This window comes from Silene latifolia, chromosome X (assembly GCF_048544455.1).
Source record: "Silene latifolia isolate original U9 population chromosome X, ASM4854445v1, whole genome shotgun sequence".
Classification (NCBI taxonomy): Eukaryota; Viridiplantae; Streptophyta; class Magnoliopsida; order Caryophyllales; family Caryophyllaceae; genus Silene; species Silene latifolia.
Window position 1 is genome coordinate 291,585,858 of NC_133537.1, and position 20,713 is coordinate 291,606,570.

Genomic DNA, 20,713 nt, shown 5'->3' on the forward strand with positions numbered 1-20,713 from the left:
TATGTAGTATCTCGAGGTTTGTTAGAATATAAAATTAATATTAAAACTTCAACCATCGGCTTAAGTTTTTGGTTGAGATAGTTTTTTAACAAGGTAATTTGTAAAACGGATTCGAAGACATACTTAGTTCTAACAATAATTAGTGCTCATTATTAATTGGGTATATAAATTATCAATAGGTCTCACTTGTAACGGATATATCCTTCAGAGCGGCCATGAGCCCGTCCATTCGGCTCGTCGCACCGGGGGCCAAGCCCGCTAAGGACCTCCTCTAGACCAAGACAAAGATTAATAGTAATTGATGCACTAAAAGTGCACTAAACTTGTAGTGATTCAGTGGTGAAGAACTAAGTTACTGGGAATATACAAATAGCTTAAGGTCAGGGGTTCGATTCCCTTACCTAATATTTTTTGTTTTTTTACTTTAGTTTAACATTATATAGGTGATTTACTTTTTTTATTGTGATAATTTTCATATATTTATTTTCCATGAAAAATAACTTTTTAAAAAATAACACTTGTTACGAATATTTTATTATTAATAATTAAGTTACATTACTCCATTTTTTAAATTTAATCTTATTTATCAATTATTGTTTCGCCAAAAAAAAAAATGATAATAGCCGAGCTAAATGAACTAAAGTAATAGAGGAATAATATGATTTGTTTTTACATCTAAATGCATTATGATGATATGTAGTATATTGCTTATGGGTTTTACTAGTTCAAGACACCTAATAAATTTCGCTTTATAAATTTCAAATACTTGGTATTTGATAATTTAAAATTACGCTGTTGTCAAATATTAAAGGCATCAAATAATATGTTCGCATTTGTAAGATTCGGAAGTTATGAGAGGATTATGACAAGGTTGTTTATATAATACGTAAAAAATTACGCTTGCATATAGCTTGAAAAATATGAGACGATTATAACAGGGCCTTTATATAACATTTGGAACAGGGCCACGAAATTCTATTGTCCGCCCCTGATATCCTTGTGACGGGTTAAGTATCACGCACATGGGCAGATAAGACAAAAAAGTAGAATGCGTAGGGAATCACAAATGACCTGTCTTTATCTTCCCATGTGTGTTTTATTTGACCCGTCACAAGCTTGTGACGGATATCGGCCGTCACAAATGAGAATTTGTGGTAAATTATTTAATCCATTTTACGTGTATCTAATCATTATTTGACGTTGCAAGTAAGCAAGTTGTACTCATGAATGAGACCAAATCAAACTAGAAGTAAAAATATTCGATTTGAAAGGAGAGAAAAAAAAAACGATGCTCGGGAAGAGGAACAATAGGTCTTGGTATAGACGGGTGGGACGAACAGACGGGTAAAGACCTCTAATAAAATGGGTAGGGGGGACAAAGTGGGGCACCCCCCATGTGCTTCTCACTTTATGGCAAACGGATATTTGTGAGGGGAAATGGTATCCGTCTATACATATAGACGGATAGTGTCCGTCTATAATGAGAATTTGTGGAAGAGGAAATGGTGTTTTGTTTGTGTATACAATAGAGGCACACAGCAGTAGCACACTAGCACGTCTTTTAGCAAAGACCAAGAGTGGCAAATTAAAATAATAAACTCCTTACTACTTTTCGTATACACAAACAACATAAACATTGTTGCTTTTTAGTACAACTAAATTACATTATACTAATATTATGCTTACAACAAACTACTATAGATAGCCCCTACTCTACCTAGGTATTAACAAAATTTTGGTAAAAATCATTAAAACATTGATAATCTTAATCATAAACTAATCACCATTTTCAACCCCCAAAGCCCACACCAGTCTCACATTCATAAAAAGCCACAGATTAAGGGACAAATTGGCCCAAGTAACCATGTTCCACAGAGTTGAATCTACCAGCCAACAAAAACAAAGGCATCTTTTTATTTTTCTAAAATTTGAGCCAGTGCCCTCCAGTACACTCTGTGGACCCCACACCGTGATCGCATCTCACCGTTGGATCATTCGACCGAAAATGATGATACTATGATCAAAATGATCTGCTGCTTTGTTATGATTAAAGATACCAACCACCTCTTTTCTACCATTTCACTTGTGTTAATGAAAAATTGGAAAGTTAGAAAAGAGAAGGTTGATAGCGTTACTCTTCTGGTTTTAGTCATGTACTAGCAAGATACACCTGAGACTGGACACAAGTCTTACCAATCTTAAACCCAGGAACCACCGTAAATGCCACACATGGTTCTGCCCCTGGCAAGAATGCCTCGTCGGAGACACTTTCCATGTACACTTCTGAAAACCGGCACTGATTTCTGAACTGAAAGATAGAGGAGACAGGCTCGAAAGAAAATGCCAGGCAATGTAATAACCATACTCTCTTTGCCATTTCAGCAAATGCTGTAAAAAAGGCAGTTTCTGGGTATTCACCAGAATTCACCAGGTTTCTCTGGTTCAAGTTACCAAACAAGGATGACTCCATCTTCGAGTGCACCACCCGTAAGTACTTGGCCCGGCAAAACTTTCCAAATGTCGATTTAGGCTTTTGACAGAGATAATCCATTGCTTTGACCGACTTTAATTCAGTAAATCTCTCAAAAAACAGCCTACGTCGCTGCTTGTGGTCCGGTAAAGGTTCACTTGGAAGGGAAAAGTTGGGAATGTGGAAACTATCAAACACTTCTTTACACACAAAAGACTCGAATGTGAAACACTTATGCTGAGGCTTCCAGTAGGTCACACCCGGATGAATGACAGCAGCAGCCGCGTCGACATTCCACCCTGCTGACCTCATTTCACTAACCATAACCCTCACAAAAGTGCGAACTGATCTTATAGTATGTCTAAGAACGGGAATAAAATGGTTCGGACTTAATCCCGACATGTGAAGATTATCAAGAACCGTGAGTTGTCCACTCGCGTTTAATCTTTTCTCAATTCCCCGGTTTTCTTTCTTGAATTCATCTAGTTTCTCCTTCAGGAATGTGATCTCGGAGTCTTTCAGTTTCACCTGACTCTCCAATTTTTTCCCTAGAATCTCATACGTCTTTACGAGATTCTTTTGCTCTTCGATTTCATACATAACCAAAGCTTTCTCAGGAAACGGATCAAATTGTTTCTTTGCAAAACTTTGTTTGAGCTCTGATAAGGATTTCAGCTCACCAATGACCATTTGGTCAGAAGTTTGAATACCAACAAAATCGTAGGGTGACTGAGCTTGTTGTAATTGAGCATACGCAGCTTTGATAGATGAAATACTGGCAAATACCTTACCAACAAGTGCATCTCGAGAAATCCTATCGATAAGCTGTTGATCAACAACCTTTAAGGTAGACTTGCTCTGAACACCATTTAATACCTCGACCTTGACCTTTTCTTGTTGCTTCATTTCCCTGCTTTTTTCTTTTGTTTTAAAATTTGGTAATACACTGCCTGGAGAAATCCCAGTGAGAGAACGGACATGGAGGACTTTGGAGATTGCACGAGCTATCCTGCTCTTACTCGGGGTGGTCGACGGAGACGGACCTTTGACGGAATCCATCTGCCAAACAAAATCAGCAACAATTATGATTACCCACGATACTACAGCTTAATCGAAAATGTTATTACAGGTAAGAAACTATTTGGAGATGTACCTTGAAATGATTATAGTGATTATTGTACTATAAAGAATCTAAAAGATAAAGTAAGGTTTGCTTTATATCACAGATCAAGGCCATTATACATGCCACATGGAATATTTTAAATTCATTTTGTCACAAGTGCTTTCTTTCTTAATAAAGTGGGAGAAAAGATGCATTAAGAATCAGGCAAAAGGAAATTGAACAGGAAGACAATAGAGACAGGAAAAAAGAGAATAATCTAGTACAAATTCTCATTTACAACCGTTGTAAAAAAGCTAAAGAAGGGTGTATACATGGAAACAAGTTTTGTGGGAAGTTTTAACTCACAACGGTTGTAAGAAAGACCTACTAATAAACGAAAGAAGGGTGTATACATACATGGAAATCAGCCCAATACAAGATATATATATTGATTAGAATGTGACTGGGATAAGATGATATTTACAGTTTACAAGAGTTGGTGAAACAAAGAGAGATATTACCTACAACTCTACAAGCAAAACTAGGAGTGTTGCAATATATAAACATTGAATACTGACATGGACGTACTACCATGCACGTAAGGCTAAGTTTTCCCTAATATAAAAATGATGATTGTTTCTTCCTATACAAGCTAGAATACAACTAAGGAAATTTAAAGAAAATGACTCAAGTTTCCATGTAAAGACATATATTTCCTCCATTCAACTCCACTCTACCTATTTCAATTTTCTACACTATACACAAGTGCATATTCAATCTCGATTTTCTCTCAATACATAAGTGAAAATATATTCATGTGGGATCTTGTTTGATTCGTCTTTACGAGTACATTAAAAATATCTAACTTTTATAATTTTTGCAAATACGTAGCTAACGATATTTACCGTATAAAACACGTGTTGACGAACGTGAAAAAGCAAAGTGGTAAAGTGGAGTTGAATGGAGGAAGTACATGTATGCATCAAAAGGAATCACATACACTTCTTCCACCGATGCTCACATTAGCACAAGTTGAGATATTTATATTTAGATTCTTTGGGTTTTCTGTCTATTCCAAGGGAAAGGGTTTAAGGCACGGAACCCCAAGTTGGTCTACTTGACAAGCATAGACCACGAATTTAAACCAACAAGCTTGTCAGTTTGGTCGATTGAAACCAAAAATTTGATGTTCTTTACTTATTATATATATGATGTGATGAGAGGAGGTGAAATGAGACCACAAGTTGAGTTAACATTTTAGAGTATCATACTATCATACAATCAACAAATTTTCTTCTTTTCACACCATTTGAGAACATTTAACACAAATGTTAGGCCGACATTTATTTGACCCATTTTACTCTTAAAGACAAATACATCCATCTTAAGAGAGACCAATTATAAAACAACCCCTAACCACCCATAGTTAAGAATTTTCAATCATGGTCCGAAACTAAAACGAAAACAATTCACCGCCTTCATGTGCACTACGGATATAAGAACACTAGCAATAAACAAACCTCTTTATAAATTCGTTCTATGACACAACACCCAATCCACCACCTCTCTAGTCTCTACTAACAAACTCATGCATAACAATACACTTTTTCAAGGTCCTAAATTATGGGACTCGCTATCAACTATTTGTCATGCAAATATGTCCAAGTCCTCGAGCAAACATGTATACAAATATGTAATTTTTTTCATGTTTTTGATTTACAACAATATCCTATGGACAAACTTCTAGAATGAAGGATGAACACCGTCGACAAACCTTTATTTTTATTGCCCTTAACTCCTTAAATATATAATGTACCACAGAGCATGAACAATTCTTTTCTTTGAAACCCCTAGAACCAAAGCTGCACCGTCTTATTTGACCACTCAGAGACTCAATAGACAAAATAAAAGAAACAACAAAATAGACGAATAGTTCAATATCTCACATGCTACTATGTTAGTATCTTTTGGAGTACGAGTGCAGAGTATTAATTAGTGTTTAAGAACTACACAACTACACAGCTTTACACCTCAGCTTAGGTAGTTAAGTCAATAAACCTCAATTTGTTCACTGTATCAATTCAATAATCAACATTACCCTTATCATCTCAGTCATTTTTATTTGCTTACCTGTTCTATACTCCTATACATTTGTAATAAGGGCACGGGTAATAGACAAACCTCAATAAAGGTTTGTTCTAGGTTACACCACCCCCACTCACTAACATTTTGAACAATAAATCACAACAATAGACAAACCTTTACAAACCTCATAAAAATATATTTCATGGGACCCACTATAACCAACAACCAAAAACACAAATTTGTACGGAGTATACAATAAAAGGGTTTGTCTATCAAACCTCTCAAATAGTGGAGAAACTCCATTAACAAACCTCTATTGTTGATGCCCTAATAATTTCGGGATTTCCTACATGTATAGCTGATTAGGATAAATGACTCACCTTTTTAATTCGTCTCAAAGATGATTAGTCCACATGTAGCAAGTGGCCAAGTCAATGAAATGACACAAATACCATGAGTGGTTGTGCAGTAAAAGTAAACGAGTAAGAAAGTAGAAAAGCTACATTTCAAATGGAAGCGTCAGGCATAAAATGGTACCACTTAGTTATTGCAGATACAAGTTAAATGTACACCTCTCCTTTAACCTGTTATCAGTAGCATAACTTTTTAACATTTTGGTACACCCTTACGCAGAGTTTAAATAATAGATTCAGATCTCTTGGATTCTTTGAAACACTCAAAAAATTCCTGAACAATACACTCCCACCATGTATACTGTATACATACATACATACATACTGACATACAATCCCCCAGAACACCCCATGTACAAAACAAACATGCATTGGCTTGTCAATTGTCATTGTGACCCACACACAAGAGCCCGCTACTTCACAAAATCAGTGGACCCCTTATTACAACAATATGTTGACACAAATTTTCATTTGTGACGGCGATATCCGTCACAAGCTTGTGACGGATACCGTTTTCTCTCACAAAATGCCCATTTAGAGGTAAGTGGGAAGCACATGGGAAATGCCTCACCTTGTCCCCTTTCCCTTTTTGTGAGAGGTCACAAGCTTGTGACGGGATTAACCCGTCACAGACTAGCTGATATGTTGACAGGGATTCTCTCAGTATATAGAACAAAGACAATAGATACTGCATCACTATCTTTTCACATCATACACTGTATCAGTCACGTGGCTCCATAACTAGATCTCTAGCCATTAGTCTTAACCCCTACCAAATTAACTCCTATACTACCTTCTCAATTTAGTTAGTTAGAAAAGAAACGCATAAAATTCAGTTTAGATTCTATAACTTCACTTTATAAAACTTATACTACTTTATAAGTTAAGTTCAGAAAAATTAAGATTAAAAGTACAGAGCCAGTTGGGTTATTGAAAAATTAAATAGATTTGGTTGGGTTGAGACAATGAACTGTCTATATAATTGAATCGGTTCGGATAAAGGAAGTGATAACCCATTTAAAGTTAAGACGGACATGAACGCAACGCGACACCGGCCCCACCAGTTCTAAGCCATTTTCTCCATGTGTAGTGGGGTTTCTACTTTGTAGAAGATAGAAAACAAAATTCGGTCAGCCTCACGTGATAAGTTAACAAAACATAACCCTGAGCGCATTAAAGATTTAAAGCAGTCAACTTCCTTAATTTAGGCAGCTGAATATCAATAAGCAAACAAACATTAGCAGGATGTGATTTACTGCTTGAACAAAGAGGCCGTTAGTAGCCCATCACTGTTAGATCAACAGTTCACATTTATATGGCATTAACGGGTCAAATTTCTCAACAAGAGTTGCGCAACTAATTTACAGCACAATTAATCTACTAAGTGTTATAACAAATCTCCACAGAAAAGACAGAGATGAGTCTAATTTAGCAACCAATTCCCGTACTTCTTTGCTTTGTAGTTTGTACATAATTATTAGTTCAGAGTTCACAGTTGGTGTAAGATGGTTTTATGTACAATAATAAAACACTATTCTTAAACAAACTTTCATCATTAACCTAACTTATGCAAGCACTGAATATATCTTTAACGAATAAACAGTTCAGGTAATCTTACTTAAGACAGATAAATTTTCACTAGTCTCTACTCCCTACATTGTGACACAGTTTGTGTTATTAAAATGGTTTGAACCTTTCTCATAATCACAAATTCTTATTTACGACGGTTTAACTTAAGGTGTACTCACAATTAGAGGTGGCAATTAGGTCGGGTCAAGTGGGGTTGGTCAAGTGGAGTTGGTCATATCGAGTTCGGGTCATATCGGGTCAGCCAACTCTTTCGGGTTGGATCGGGTCGTGTTCGGGTCATTATCGCGTCGGGTTATTTCAGGTTAGATAATATATCGGGTCGGGTCATTATCGGGTTGGGTCATTTTGGGTCAAATGATGTTTCAGGTCGGGTTTGGGTCGGGTCCGGTTATTTTATCACATTGCTCCAATTTTTTACCATTAAATTTAGTTTTTAACCATTATTTGGTTTAACTACTTCATTATTAAATCAAACATATCAATCTAAATATAAAATCACTTTCATTTTGATCAATATTAACCTTAATAATTGTCGGTTCATCAATTTAATCGGGTTAGTATCGGGTCAAATCAATATCGGGTCTGGGTCGGGTTCAGGTCATCATCGAGTGATGCCCGGTTACGGGTCGGTTTCGGGTCACTGATCATCGGGTCAAGTCGGGTTATGGGTCGTCGTCGGGTCGGTTGGTTTCGAGTTGTAATATTCTCGGGTTCTGTCGGGTCGGATTTACTCGAGTTCCGGTCGGCTCAAATTTGCAATATCTACTCACAACCAAGTTAAATAATGTTAAAATGAAAAAGGAGATTTTGATATAAAAAAGAGTAAATTATTAATAACTCCCTTTTAAAATACACTTTTTAAAACTTACTCCCTTTTAAAAAAAAAATTTAAAAATTACACCCAAAATATTGCAAAAATTTAAAAATTGCTACCAAACCCCTATAATTGCATTTTTATGACAAAAATACCCCTTATTTTTTTAAAATTTTTCATATTACTACCCAACTCCATTACAACTATGCCCACCCTTCAACCACCCAAGGACTCCACAGCTAACCACCACAATCCTCCGCCAAACTTCACCACCGTACTTAGAGATGGCAGTGGGCCGTGCTGGGCCGGCCCGCGTGCCGGCCCATCGTGCCACCTCCAAAATTTGGCCCGGCCCAGGCCCGTCGTGCCGTGCTTGGCCCATCTTCACCATCCCTAGCCGCGGCCCGTCTGTGGCACGCCCATTTTCGTGTTGGGCCGTGCCTGGCCCATGGGCTGGTCGTGCCTTGTTCATGGGCCGGCCCATCGTGCTATTTTTATTTTTTTATTTTTTTATTTTAAAAAAAAACAAAGAACTTTTTATAATAATTGTATGATTTTAGTACTTTTTGTTTATTAATATAATAATTTAACTAAAATATATATTTTATTAAATATTAATGTAATTGATTACTTGTATTTTTAATATATTCGATTTAATCAAATAATTAAGAAACGGTGAAAAAAAAAGAGTTTTTTATTAAACGATATGACGTGACCTCTTAGACGAGTTTTGTGAGTTCATAATTATAATTAAATTTTTAAAAGACAAACTAATATTTAAATAGAATTAATTAACTAAATTTAACTCAACAAACAAAAATTAAAACAATATAATAAAAAGTAGAGTTAGAAAATGCAAACAAAGCTATCGGAATTCGGAATATCGAAATGAAGAATTGAACCCTTGCTTGAACCGAATACCCGATTCAACAAACCCGATGTTATAAAACCCAATTGAACCCTTGCTTGAACTTCCGATTCAACAAACCCGATTAACTAATTACTTTATATAACTAATTATTTTATATTACTAATTGTTTTATATAAGATTTTTATATATTTATAAGTTATATTGTAAAATTATAAGAAGTATATAAGAATAAAGATAAGTAGAAGAGAATAAGAGATGGATTGAATTGTGAAGAAATGAATTGAATTAAAGTTGTATTTATAGAGTTTGTAATTAAAAAAAAAAAAAAAAAAAAAAAAGAGACTAGCAGACTAGCAGTAGCAATGGTACAAAACAGAGCAACGGTACAAAACAGAGCAAGCAGCCAAGCAACGACTATAATTCTCTACCAACGACTATAATTCCATCTGCCACCGTGCCGCCCATCATGCCTGGTGCGTGCCGTGCCTGGGCACGATGATTTCGAAATTCTGAAGTCGGAGCCCTGTTCTAGCACGGACGGGCTGGGCTCGTGCCACCTCGATTCTGCCACCGTGCCGGGCCGTGCTCGTGCCGACTCCCGTGCCTGGCCGTGCCGCCCACCGTGCCGAGCCCGAACTGCCACCTCTAACCGTACTCGTCATATAAGAAATAAAATAAGGGGCATTTTTGTCATAAAAATGTAAAAGTAGGGGTTTGGGAGCAATTTCTAAATTTTTGCAATATTATGGGTGTAATTTTTAAACTTTTTTTTAAAAGGGAGTAAATTTTAAAAAGTGTATTTTAAAAGGGAGTTATTGATAATTTACTCTATAAAAAAAGAACTTTATTGTCCAATAGAGTAATAGGAGTAATAAAAGGGTATGTCCATTCTTAAACAAAAATATATATGAAATTACAGTCCGTTTTGTTTCAGGCCGCCTTATTTCAGGCCGCAATAAGACCTCTCACAAGTGAGAAGCACATGGGTGCTGGGACACCCTCATGTGCTTTCCCACTCACACCCTAAATGGGTTTTTTGTGAGAGGAAATGGTATCCGTCCGACCATTTTAGACGGATATGACGATCTGAAATAAGAATTTGCGATGAAATTAATAGCGACACAATAGTGATATTATCAGAAAAATGAGATTATGTACGTGGACATTTCAGAAATCAAACTATTGACGATTTACATTTACATGTATATCAATTAAATGTAGTGCGTATCTGAAATTACTATGCTGCCGCGAGTCGCGAGACATGCGATAAAAACGCGTAAACTACAGAAAAATCCGAAGGGACACGTGACCGGCTAACATAGCGCGTACAAAGATACATCGTATATGAATTGTACGAACATGTAAATAGAAACGTCGATTTGTACCTTTGTGTATATATCGCGAGGATCGTAAGTCGTAACGCGTCAGTTAAAGCATCTTGACGAAGAAGCGTTCAACCTGCATACAAATTTCATCTATATGACAGATTATTAGGTATACTGATGTTTCGTGGCAACGAACAAAGTCGTGTCGTGATAAAACGGTATACCTTATACTTCCTCCATTCCATTGATTAGTTTACTTTTGCTTACTAAGGTTATTGCAATTAAAGAAAAAAGTACCGGAGTATAGAAAATTAGAAATACATATTACAATAAAAATGAAGTTACCGTAATAAAAGGGCGGATAAATCTTGGTGAGTGCGTTGGTGGATGGAGATATTGACTTTGTATGATGATGTTTTAGGAATTGATATTAGATACTGTGAAATTGAGTTTTTCTTGTTGAGAATATATTTGATAGAATAGAATAAGCAAAGGAATTTATTTGAGGTTGGGGGATGAGATGATGAGAGTGAAGAAAATTGGGAGGAGATCGAGAGGAAAGTAAGAAATGAGGGAGAATGTGAGAGACTCAATCAAAGGGGCGGGAGGAAGTGTAGAGAGAGATCAACAAATATGGAAGGGTTTAGGTTTTATCATGCAATTAGTTTCACGGTAGACGGAACGGATATATCCGTTTAAAGTTAAAGATGGGTTAAATATGCTTAAAAGTGATGATATTTTTGGACCCCATCATCTAACTTTTTGCTTGTCTTACTCTTAAATTGTGTTGATATTTGGCACGTTTATACCTATAGACGGATACTTCCCCTCTATAATGAGAATTTGTGTTTATCATGTTCATTTGAATTTGAATGTTTGGGTGTCTTATTTTACGCTTTTGACGTTGTGTCATGTGCATTTGTGCATTGTAGCGGCCAGCGGGCCAATCCAGCTCAGCCCGCTCTCGTGGGTCGAAGTTTAGTAGCTTGACATGGCCTGACCTCTTCCTCAGACCTGTCTAGTGCTTGCATTTTATAGGTCTGGTCGTCCGGCCCGGTCCAGCACTAAAAAAAATACAAAAATAAAGGGACCCATTTTGGCCTGCTGCTAAGTGGGTTGAGCTCGAGCTGGACGAAACCAACCCAACACTGGCCCGACCCAGCTTGGTACCTCACTCGTGTCGTGCCTAGGCCGCTAATCCTCAACCCAACCCAGCGAGGCCCAGTGCACACCCCTAGTGTCATGTGTGTTAGTTGCGTGTTGTGAGTTGCAACTAAGCGAGGTAGAGCTAGTAAAAGTTAACTCGGTTCGAGGAATTCGATCTGAATTTCATGAATCGGTACCAATGCGGCTCGATTTGACTTGATGTTGAATTGATAAATGACAACAACTCTATTTATCTTAACTTGAACCCGACCTAAACCGATCTTAGTCGACTCGTAACGGCAGGAATTGTTGGCGGAGTTCGATGTTGAGTTCGTTTACCGACCGGGAGCGGCGAATAGAGTCGTTGATGCCTTAAGTCGTAGGTGTGACCTCTTCGCACTCCATACAATTTCTCACTTGTCTACCACTACGGTGGTCACGGATATTAGAGCCAAGACGAAAGAGCACCTGGACCAAGACCCCATGGCGAAGACTCTGAAACAGTTAGCCATGGAACGGATGACTCGTAAATTTTGGATGGAAGATGGACTTCTATTCACCAAGGGACATCGGATTTTTGTTCCAAAGGTAGCGGGATTGCGGAAGATTCTCTTAGAAGATTGCCATGATACCTTGTGGGCGGGTCATCCGGGATAGAAGAGAACCTTGTGCCTATTGAAGAGGAGCTATTATTAGTCACAAATGAAGGATGATGTGATGGAGTACACAAAGACTTGTCTCGTTTGCCAACAAGACAAGGGGGAGAACCAGAAGCTGGGAGGACTGTAAAAACCGTTGCCAGTACCGACAAGACCATGAGAGACTATCTCGATGGACTTCATATATGGGTTACTGAAGGTAGAGAAACTAAGGGGGCGTTTGGTTCAAAAGGTCGGAATGGATTGGAATGGAATTGAATTAGATACAATGGGGAGATGGATTCAGAACCCCATACATATTAATTTTTGTTTGGTTCACTTTAGAATTGTATGAAGGAAGGAATGGAGTTAGAAACTTGAGGGGGGAGGTGGGTATGAGATTTCAAGGGATTGGGGTGGAATTAGAATCCTAACTGCATTCTAAAATGCCCCAACCAAACACTTGAATGACTCAACCTCATTCCATTCCATTCCACCACCCCCAACAAACACCCTTAAGTGTGATCCTTGTTATCGTGGATCGATTCTTGAAGTATGCAACTTTCATTCCCTTACCTAAGGCTTGTAGCGCCGAAGAAACAGCTACCTCACTACAAGAAATCAGTTCTCAAGCGACTAAAATAGGCGACCGAAATTCGTCGCTAAAACTAAATTGGCGACCGAAAGCAGTCGCTCAACTGACGTCGCAACGTGTAGTCGCCTAAGTTGACTCGGACGAAGGATTTCAGTCGCCAAAATGGCGACGACACATTTAGTCGCCAAATAGCGACAGATATACGACGGATGGTTGTAGCTAAAATGCCGACGGAATGGATGTGTGGTCGCCAAATTGGCGACAAATATGCTGCAATTGGCGACGAAATTTAGTCGCAAAAATAGCGACATCCACGTGTTCGGTCGCCATTTGGTCGCCACTAAAAAAATAGAATCAGGAGGTTAGCGACGCATTTCAGTCGCTAATTTGGTGTTTTTCGTCGCCATTTTAGCGATTGATTTGCCTTTGGTCGCCATTTCGTCGCCACCTGGAAAATTGAATCAGGAGGTTAGCGACGGAATCAGTCGCCAATAAACCATTTTCAATCGCCAATTATACAATGATTTTGCCAGAAAATGACCATTTAGCTCGAGCCAAATTCCTATAATGGAAACCTGCATTTAAAACGTATAACCCAACAACAAGGACAACACACAAGATGGCCAACAACGTCACAATTTATACAATGAAACCTCAAATCCGAATCCAAGTTATTACAAGTTAGTAACTAAGAAAGTTTGTTTCCAAATCCAAGTGACGCCAAGTCACAAATCTAACTAAAATGTCCGACAAGTTACAAAGCTAACTAAAAGGATAAACAACCAACAACTCACTCAACTACATGGCAAACTAGCTCCTGCTCCGCTATCGCCTCCTCCGGAAGGATCTTTAGGGTCTTGATTTTGTGGACGCCATCCCGGATTGCAAGACGAGAAGTAAGTGGTCATATACTCCATTTGCTCCTTCATTTTCCGCAGTTCTTCATCCCTTGCGGCATCTCTTGCTTCCCTTTCGGCCTTCCTTTCTTCTCTTCCGGCCTCAAGTGTAGTTTGAAGTTGAGCCAGGATCCCGGGCACATATGTTTAATTTTGAGAGGCGGGTGTTCTCGGATTTTGTCGGTCGTAGTAGAGTTCTTTTGCTGTTCCCGTTCCATACACCTCCCCCTTATTGAAGTCGTCCACTAAATCAAGCCAAAGTTCATTATCGGGCCCGTCGGGGTTCTTCTCTTTTCGAAGTCTAAATTTATTCTAAAAAATGAAAATGTTAATTATTAGAGGTTATACTTATATAATAATATGTAATCAAAACACAATGGCGGAATTGTTTGATACTTACATAAAAATCTCTGTCCTTCTTCGAAGTTAACACCCTTTTCCCCTTAGCTCATTCTTTGGTATGCGTCTCATAGAAAAGCTCCGGAACCGTAAGCATCTTACCCTTATTCTTGGCCGCCTTCCGAAAAAAAAAAAAAAAGGATAAATTATAAAGAACAATTGATACTTTAAGTCCTAATATCAAATATACTCTAACTTATATACAAAATTAAATATACGACGCACACTTGACATTGCGTGGTCATAAAATGATTGAGAACCTCCATAATGATAGCCTCAACTTTGCCATCTTTTTTTCCTCCCCTTTTATTAATCTGTGCTTGAGCCGACTTCTTCTTAAATTTTTGGTATTTATTTTGTCCATCAATTCTTGATATGCATTTTCTATAATAAAAAAAATTAAATGCAAAAGTGACTAATTAAATAGATAAATTTGATGATAATTTGAATTAATTAAATACAACCATCAAAAGTAACTAAATACCTTGCATAAACTGAGGTGCTTTCTTCCTTTTAGCAATCTTATACATGTTATCTCTTAGCCGCTTTTTGCCAATGTCATTGTACCTTTCCCAAACTGCACACTCTTGATCCTTAGGCCAATGAAACTTTTGCTACACAAAATAAAATATTCGTTAGTGAACACAAATCACTAATAAGCTAATATAAGAAGGAAATAGAATATACATTTACATTAAAATATTAAAAAACAAACTCAGAAGTTATTGAACCATCCTTCCTTGTCTTCTTCGCTCGCATCTGACCAACAAGTAACACCCTTGGTCATGTTTTGCTGAGTACTAGTGGTCACTCCTCGAACAAATTTCTTGGAATTAAACCTGAAATTAATAATGTTAAATACGAATTTAGATTAAAAAAATTTTATAATAAAAAAAAGTTAACTATTAATAAAAATAAATAAAGATAAGATCTTACCGAAGGCCCCTTATGTCAATTATGGTCTTGTCATCCACGGTGTACGTGATAGGGATCTCCTGATTCGCCTCCTCCTCCTCCTCCTCCTCCTCCTCCTCCTCCTCCTCCTCCTCCTCCTCCTCCTCCTCCTCCTCAGACTCCTCCTCCTCTATGGACTGCTCAACCTCGGTGCCCTCCTCCTCATGCGTACTACGACCCCCACTAGAGCCGCCTCGCTGTCTACCACCTCGACCGCCTGCCATTATATAACTACAATTGAACAAATAAAATTGTTAGAAAGTGTTACTAAAATAAAACACAATAACATAAAAAAATTAGTATAAAACACAATAACAAAATTTGAATATTATAAAACACAATTACAAATTAAAAATAGTTAGCAAAAATATGTAAAAAACAATACCAAATTATCTTTCGTCATCGACATCCTCATCATCATCATTATCATCATCATCTTCATCATCATCATCATCATCCTCCAACTCCATATGATCATCCTCCCCCCTCTCATTATCCTCTTCCTCTTGTTCCAACTCTTCCCCTCCCGCTTCTTGCTCATTCACGTAAATGATTTCATCAACTGGAGATAAAACTGAATTTGATACGATTTCTTCTTGAAAAATTGTTGTATCAAATTTTGACCTTGCCTTTGTCTTAAAGACCGCCCACCATTGCTTTTAATGTTTATCATTACTCGTGCTTGGATAAGAAGCGAAATACACTTGATGAGCTTGATGTTCGAGTATAAATGGATCATACTTCAAGTATGTGCGATTATGATTAATTTCTACGAGTTTGTAACGATCATGGACTCTCATTCCGGCTACGGAATTATCTTTTCATTCACACTTGAATAAAACGGTTTTATAAGCACGGTCACGCCCATTATAGCACAACTCAATGACATCCTCTAATATGCCATAATATTCATTGTCATCAAGGGAAGAAATTGTAACACCATAATTGTATCTAACCTTCCTCTTCCCGTAATTGAATGTATGGAAATTAAACCCATTAACTGAATATCGATTCCACGTTTTAACCTTTCGTGAAGGACCAAAGGCCAAACTTCTGACCAAATCATCTTGGGTATTGCACTCAATCACATGGTTCCGAAAACATGGTGGAAATTGATCCTCATATTTATTCCAAACATCATTTCTGCTCACATTAGGATGTTCTTTAATGAAATCTGTCACAAATTGCGTTTCATATGACTTCAAGATTTCACAATTAGAAAGAACGTAAAGGTGAGCACGATTATTTTCTTTGTCATCCAAATATCTTCTTTCCCCAGTTGATGAACACCCTTCATCATCATGAGTTTGGAAAATTCCGATGAACTTCTGTCTACTTCATCGGCTTTATCAATATTTAAGGTGTTTGCTTTGGTTTCTATATGTTTTTCGAAGTAAAGAGAGAAAAAATTTGCAATCTCTTCCAATAAATAGGCAATGCATATATAACCTTCCACCCGAGCTTTATTACCAATTTTTTTCTTCAAATGATTAAGAAACCTATACATGTAATTGATGAGGTTATTTGTTAATAGGCTAAATTAAGTAAATCAATAATAATACAAATTGCAATATTACTAGTTAATTCTAACGTAGTTTTCAAATGGATACATCCGCCTATATTGGACGGGTCCACCAATTTTTGCTTCATAAGGCAAATGGATCGGTAGATGCTCCATGGAATTAAAGAATGAAGGAGGAAAGATCATCTCAAGTTTACATAAAATTTCTGGAATTTGATCTTCAAGACGAATCATGTCATCAACCGATATTGAGGACGAACATAAATCTCGGAAAAATTGACTAATCTCTGTTACTGCATTCCACATGGTAGTTGGGAGGAGATGTTTAAATGCAACGGGTAATAAGCGCTCCAAGAAAACATGACAATCGTGGCTTTTCAACCCTTGCAATTTCGAATTCTTAAGATCAACACAACGTTTGAAATCGGATGCATATCGATCAGGAAACTTCAACGTTCCTAACCACTGACACAATGCCTTCCTTTGAAATTTATCAAGAGCAAACATAGCTTTTGGCTTAGACCCGTCCTTACGAATGTGAACTTTGGAACGATCATAAAAGCACTTCAACTCTTTTCTTGAAGCAATAGTATCCTTGGACTTTCCTTCTACATCCATAATCATATGAATGAGTTGCTCAAAGAAATTCTTCTCTATGTGCATTACATCCAAATTGTGCCTGATTAACAATATATACCCATACGGAAGGTCCCAAAAAATGCTTCTTTTAAACCAACCGCTCTTCTTCTTCTTCAACAATTTAAACTCTTCTTCAGTACCATCAACAGTAGATGGCAAATCACGTATCAACTCCCATAGTTCATCCGATGGAAGCCGATCCGGAGCATCATCTAGCACCTCCTTAACTTTAATAAAAGCTTTCTTGTTACTTCTATGTAGATGTCTATCCGATGCTTTGCTCTTATCCATGCAACAAAGGCATGCTTTTGGTCCTGCGGTAGACCATCCAGTTAACATACCATAGGCGGGGAACTCATTTATGGTCCATAAAAGTGAAGCTTTTAGTTAAAAATTTTGCTTTAAGGACACATCATATGTTTCCACACCAACTTCCCACAAATATTTCAACTCTTCTATCAACGGTTGTAAATAAACATCCAAATGGGCTTTTGGGTTCTTAGGACCGGGAACAATTAGCGACAAGAAGATAAATTGTCTTTTCAAACATTACCAAGGAGGTAAGTTGTATGACGTGATCATCACGGGCCAACACGAGTAAAGTTTATGAAATTGGCTGAAAGGGGCAAATCCATCCGTACACAAGCCAAGTCGCACATTACGGGGTTCCTCGGCAAAATCAGGATAAATCTTATCAAAACGCTGCCATTCCTCTCCATCACTCGGATGACACATCTTTCCCGGTGTACGAGGATGTTCTTTGTGCCATCTCATTTTTTCGGCAATGTTTTTTGTTGCATACATTCTTTGAAGCCTTGGAGCAAGAGGAAAATAAATTAATTGGTTTGGTGATAGTGGTTTGTTACTCTTTTGACCCCTCTTATTACCCTTCTTGCCTTTTCCCTTCAAAACAATATCTCCCTCACTTGTCTCATATCTACCCCTTTGACATTTCCTGCACTTGTCAAGCAAAGCATCATCTTTCCAAAAGAGCATACATCCTTCGAGACATGCATCAATTTTTTGATGCGGAAGCTGAAGGCCTTTAACAACTTTTTTGGTATTATAGAAACTTCGGGTCATAACGTTATCATCAGGGATAACATCCTCAAGCAAAGACGCAATACCATCGACGACATTAAATGGCATATTAAACTCACATTTCAAGGTTACTAGCCTAGAGGCGGCTTGTAACAATGACATTCTGCTTCCTTTATATAAGGGTTTTTCTAAAGCCTTTAACATTTCAAAAAAGGATTTTGCTTGTGGGTGTGGTTCTTGTTCAATGATAGGTTCGTGGTTGTCATTAGAATTAAAAGTAGTAAACTCCAAAGCATCAAATACCATATATCTATATGGGTTCTCATTTTGTTTGATTTGTGATTACTCGGTAATTGGAGAATATGGTTCTCCATAACAAATCCAATTATAATAATTTGGACAAAATCCATTTGTATAAAGATGTTCTTCTACCTCAATGTGATGTAAATATTTCAAGTTTTTGCATTTAGTACAAGGACACCTAAGTTTATTTTCTACCAAATCATATTCATCTTGTTTTTTTAGCAAACTCAATAAACTCAAGAACCCCCTTTACAAATCTACTGGTAGGACGTTTTCTCTTATCTACTCTATCTTCGTACATCCATTTGTGTTCCGATCTCTTCATTTTAATCTAAAAAATATTCCAAACAACAATTTGTAACAATAAATCATACAACATTATACTACTTAGTTTTTAAAAAGACTAACAATTTACTAAAGTAATATCATACTAATATTATACTAATTTACCACCTTCAACAATATTAACATTACACAATACAAAATTATACTAACATTATACTAATTTGGTAAATTCACCAATACTAACATTAGACTAACTTTATTATACACTACAAACACTATACAATACTAAAACTTTAATTTCATTGGTAAATTCACCAATACTAATATTAGACTAACTTTTGTCAATTAAGTATACTAACATCATCAAAATCACCAATACATTGTCAGCTACAAGTCTACAACCCTAATTCAAATAATATTACCAATTTCACAAAAAACCCCAATTCATATTCACCCTAATTATCAATTTATACAAACCCTAACTAATTAAACATCATAACAACATCCAAATAACTAACTACAAGAACAAATTCAACAAACAAATCAAAAACTACACTATAATTAACATATACTAACAACACTAATACTAACTAGATTAAAATTAATTTATACTAACCAAACTAAAACTACCTTAAAATTAACATACTAAGAACACTAATATACTAAATAAACTAATTAAAATGACAAATTAAACAAATAAAACTAAAATTAATCGAAGAAATTGAAATTATAAACAAAAATACATACCTTTAAATGAAAGTAGTGGTCGTCGGTAGTGGGGTCTTACTGGTCGCCGGTGGTGGGGTGGCGTTGATGGCAGCGGCGGTGGATGTTGGTGGCAGCGGCGTCGGGGTCGGATCTCGTGGTTGTAACACCCCGTATTTTATAATAATATTTTATTATAAAAGCATTTTATTAAATTAATTATTTCGAAGTGTATGGATGTATTTTGGAAATATTTATATTTATCGTCTTCGTTCTCTATTTTATTATTTCTCATTTTAATCTACTTTTGGAAGGGTTAAAATGTTCGTGCACGATTTTACTATTTTAATTTAATAATTACTTTTCATATATAAGCTCTCTAAGCGTTTTAAATCTTTTAATATGGTTCAATCCAATTTATAATCAGATAATCCATTGTATGAGCTAATGGACCCAAAGCCCACCAGTTAACCCTCTTATATTCTTATATAAATACAAAACCTTAAGCAAGCTAGCGAGCTGCTCATTCTTTATTCTCTTTCCTTCCTTTGACTCCATTGTTGAATATCTTTCCTTCTTCTAAACTAATACACAAATTATATTTTCACAATCCTTGCTCTTTCTTTACAACATATTCATCTCCAAATAATTTTATGGAGATTATTTGTGTGGACCTTTAGACCTACTTTTGGGTCTCTTACTTTAATGAGTAAAGAAGAAAGAGTCTTTCATGGCGTTTTAAAGGGTTTTGATTTGTGTCTTTCTTTAAAGTCGATTTTTAGGACGTGGACACGTGTTGGAGACAAGGATTTGATGGCCGTGTCTTTCATGGAGTTTTCATTCTTATTTCGCATCATTAATTTCTAATAAGGTAACTAAGTATTTTCCTTTAATTGTGTTTATGCCAACTGGATGTAATT

At 36.7% G+C, this 20,713-nt stretch overlaps 2 protein-coding genes across 12 annotated transcripts; both read right to left on the reverse strand.

Moving 5' to 3' along the window:
* Positions 1 to 1,585: 1,585 nt before the first annotated feature.
* Positions 1,586 to 11,318, reverse strand: LOC141616934 (protein GRAVITROPIC IN THE LIGHT 1-like). 11 transcript variants are annotated; one of them, XM_074434095.1, is made up of 3 exons: positions 11,016 to 11,304; positions 10,731 to 10,803; positions 1,586 to 3,529 (listed from the first exon to the last, which is right to left on the reverse strand). In XM_074434095.1, exon 3 carries the CDS (start codon positions 3,527 to 3,529, stop codon positions 2,150 to 2,152), a length of 1,380 nt encoding a protein of 459 aa, XP_074290196.1. In that variant the 5' UTR covers positions 10,731 to 10,803; positions 11,016 to 11,304; the 3' UTR covers positions 1,586 to 2,149. The 11 variants fall into 11 exon arrangements, 9 of the variants coding, with proteins under 9 accessions (XP_074290196.1, XP_074290195.1, XP_074290201.1 ...); XM_074434094.1 differs by having other exon boundaries at positions 10,731 to 10,820; XR_012531071.1 differs by lacking the exon at positions 1,586 to 3,529 and adding an exon at positions 9,688 to 9,990 and having other exon boundaries at positions 11,016 to 11,318.
* A 2,244-nt stretch (positions 11,319 to 13,562) lies between these two features.
* Positions 13,563 to 18,806, reverse strand: LOC141620305 (uncharacterized). Its single transcript, XM_074437214.1, has 5 exons — positions 18,122 to 18,806; positions 17,018 to 17,773; positions 16,255 to 16,472; positions 14,829 to 14,958; positions 13,563 to 13,624 (listed from the first exon to the last, which is right to left on the reverse strand). The coding sequence occupies exons 1-5, from the start codon at positions 18,804 to 18,806 to the stop codon at positions 13,563 to 13,565; spliced, it is 1,851 nt and encodes a 616-aa protein (XP_074293315.1).
* Between the last annotated feature and the right edge of the window lie 1,907 nt (positions 18,807 to 20,713).

Excerpts from the sequence above, each read along its gene's own strand:
- LOC141616934 (XM_074434100.1), bottom strand. The coding sequence starts at position 3,529 with ATGGATTCCGTCAAAGGTCCGTCTCCGTCGACCACCCCGAGTAAGAGC.
- LOC141620305 (XM_074437214.1), bottom strand. The coding sequence starts at position 18,806 with ATGGTATTTGATGCTTTGGAGTTTACTACTTTTAATTCTAATGACAAC. Across the intron at positions 17,774-18,121 it reads TGATTTTGCCGAGGAACCCC|GACCAAAAGCATGCCTTTGT; the intron begins GTAATGTGCGAC and ends GGTCTACCGCAG. Across the intron at positions 14,959-16,254 it reads TCAATTACGGGAAGAGGAAG|CAAAAGTTTCATTGGCCTAA; the intron begins GTTAGATACAAT and ends TATTTTGTGTAG.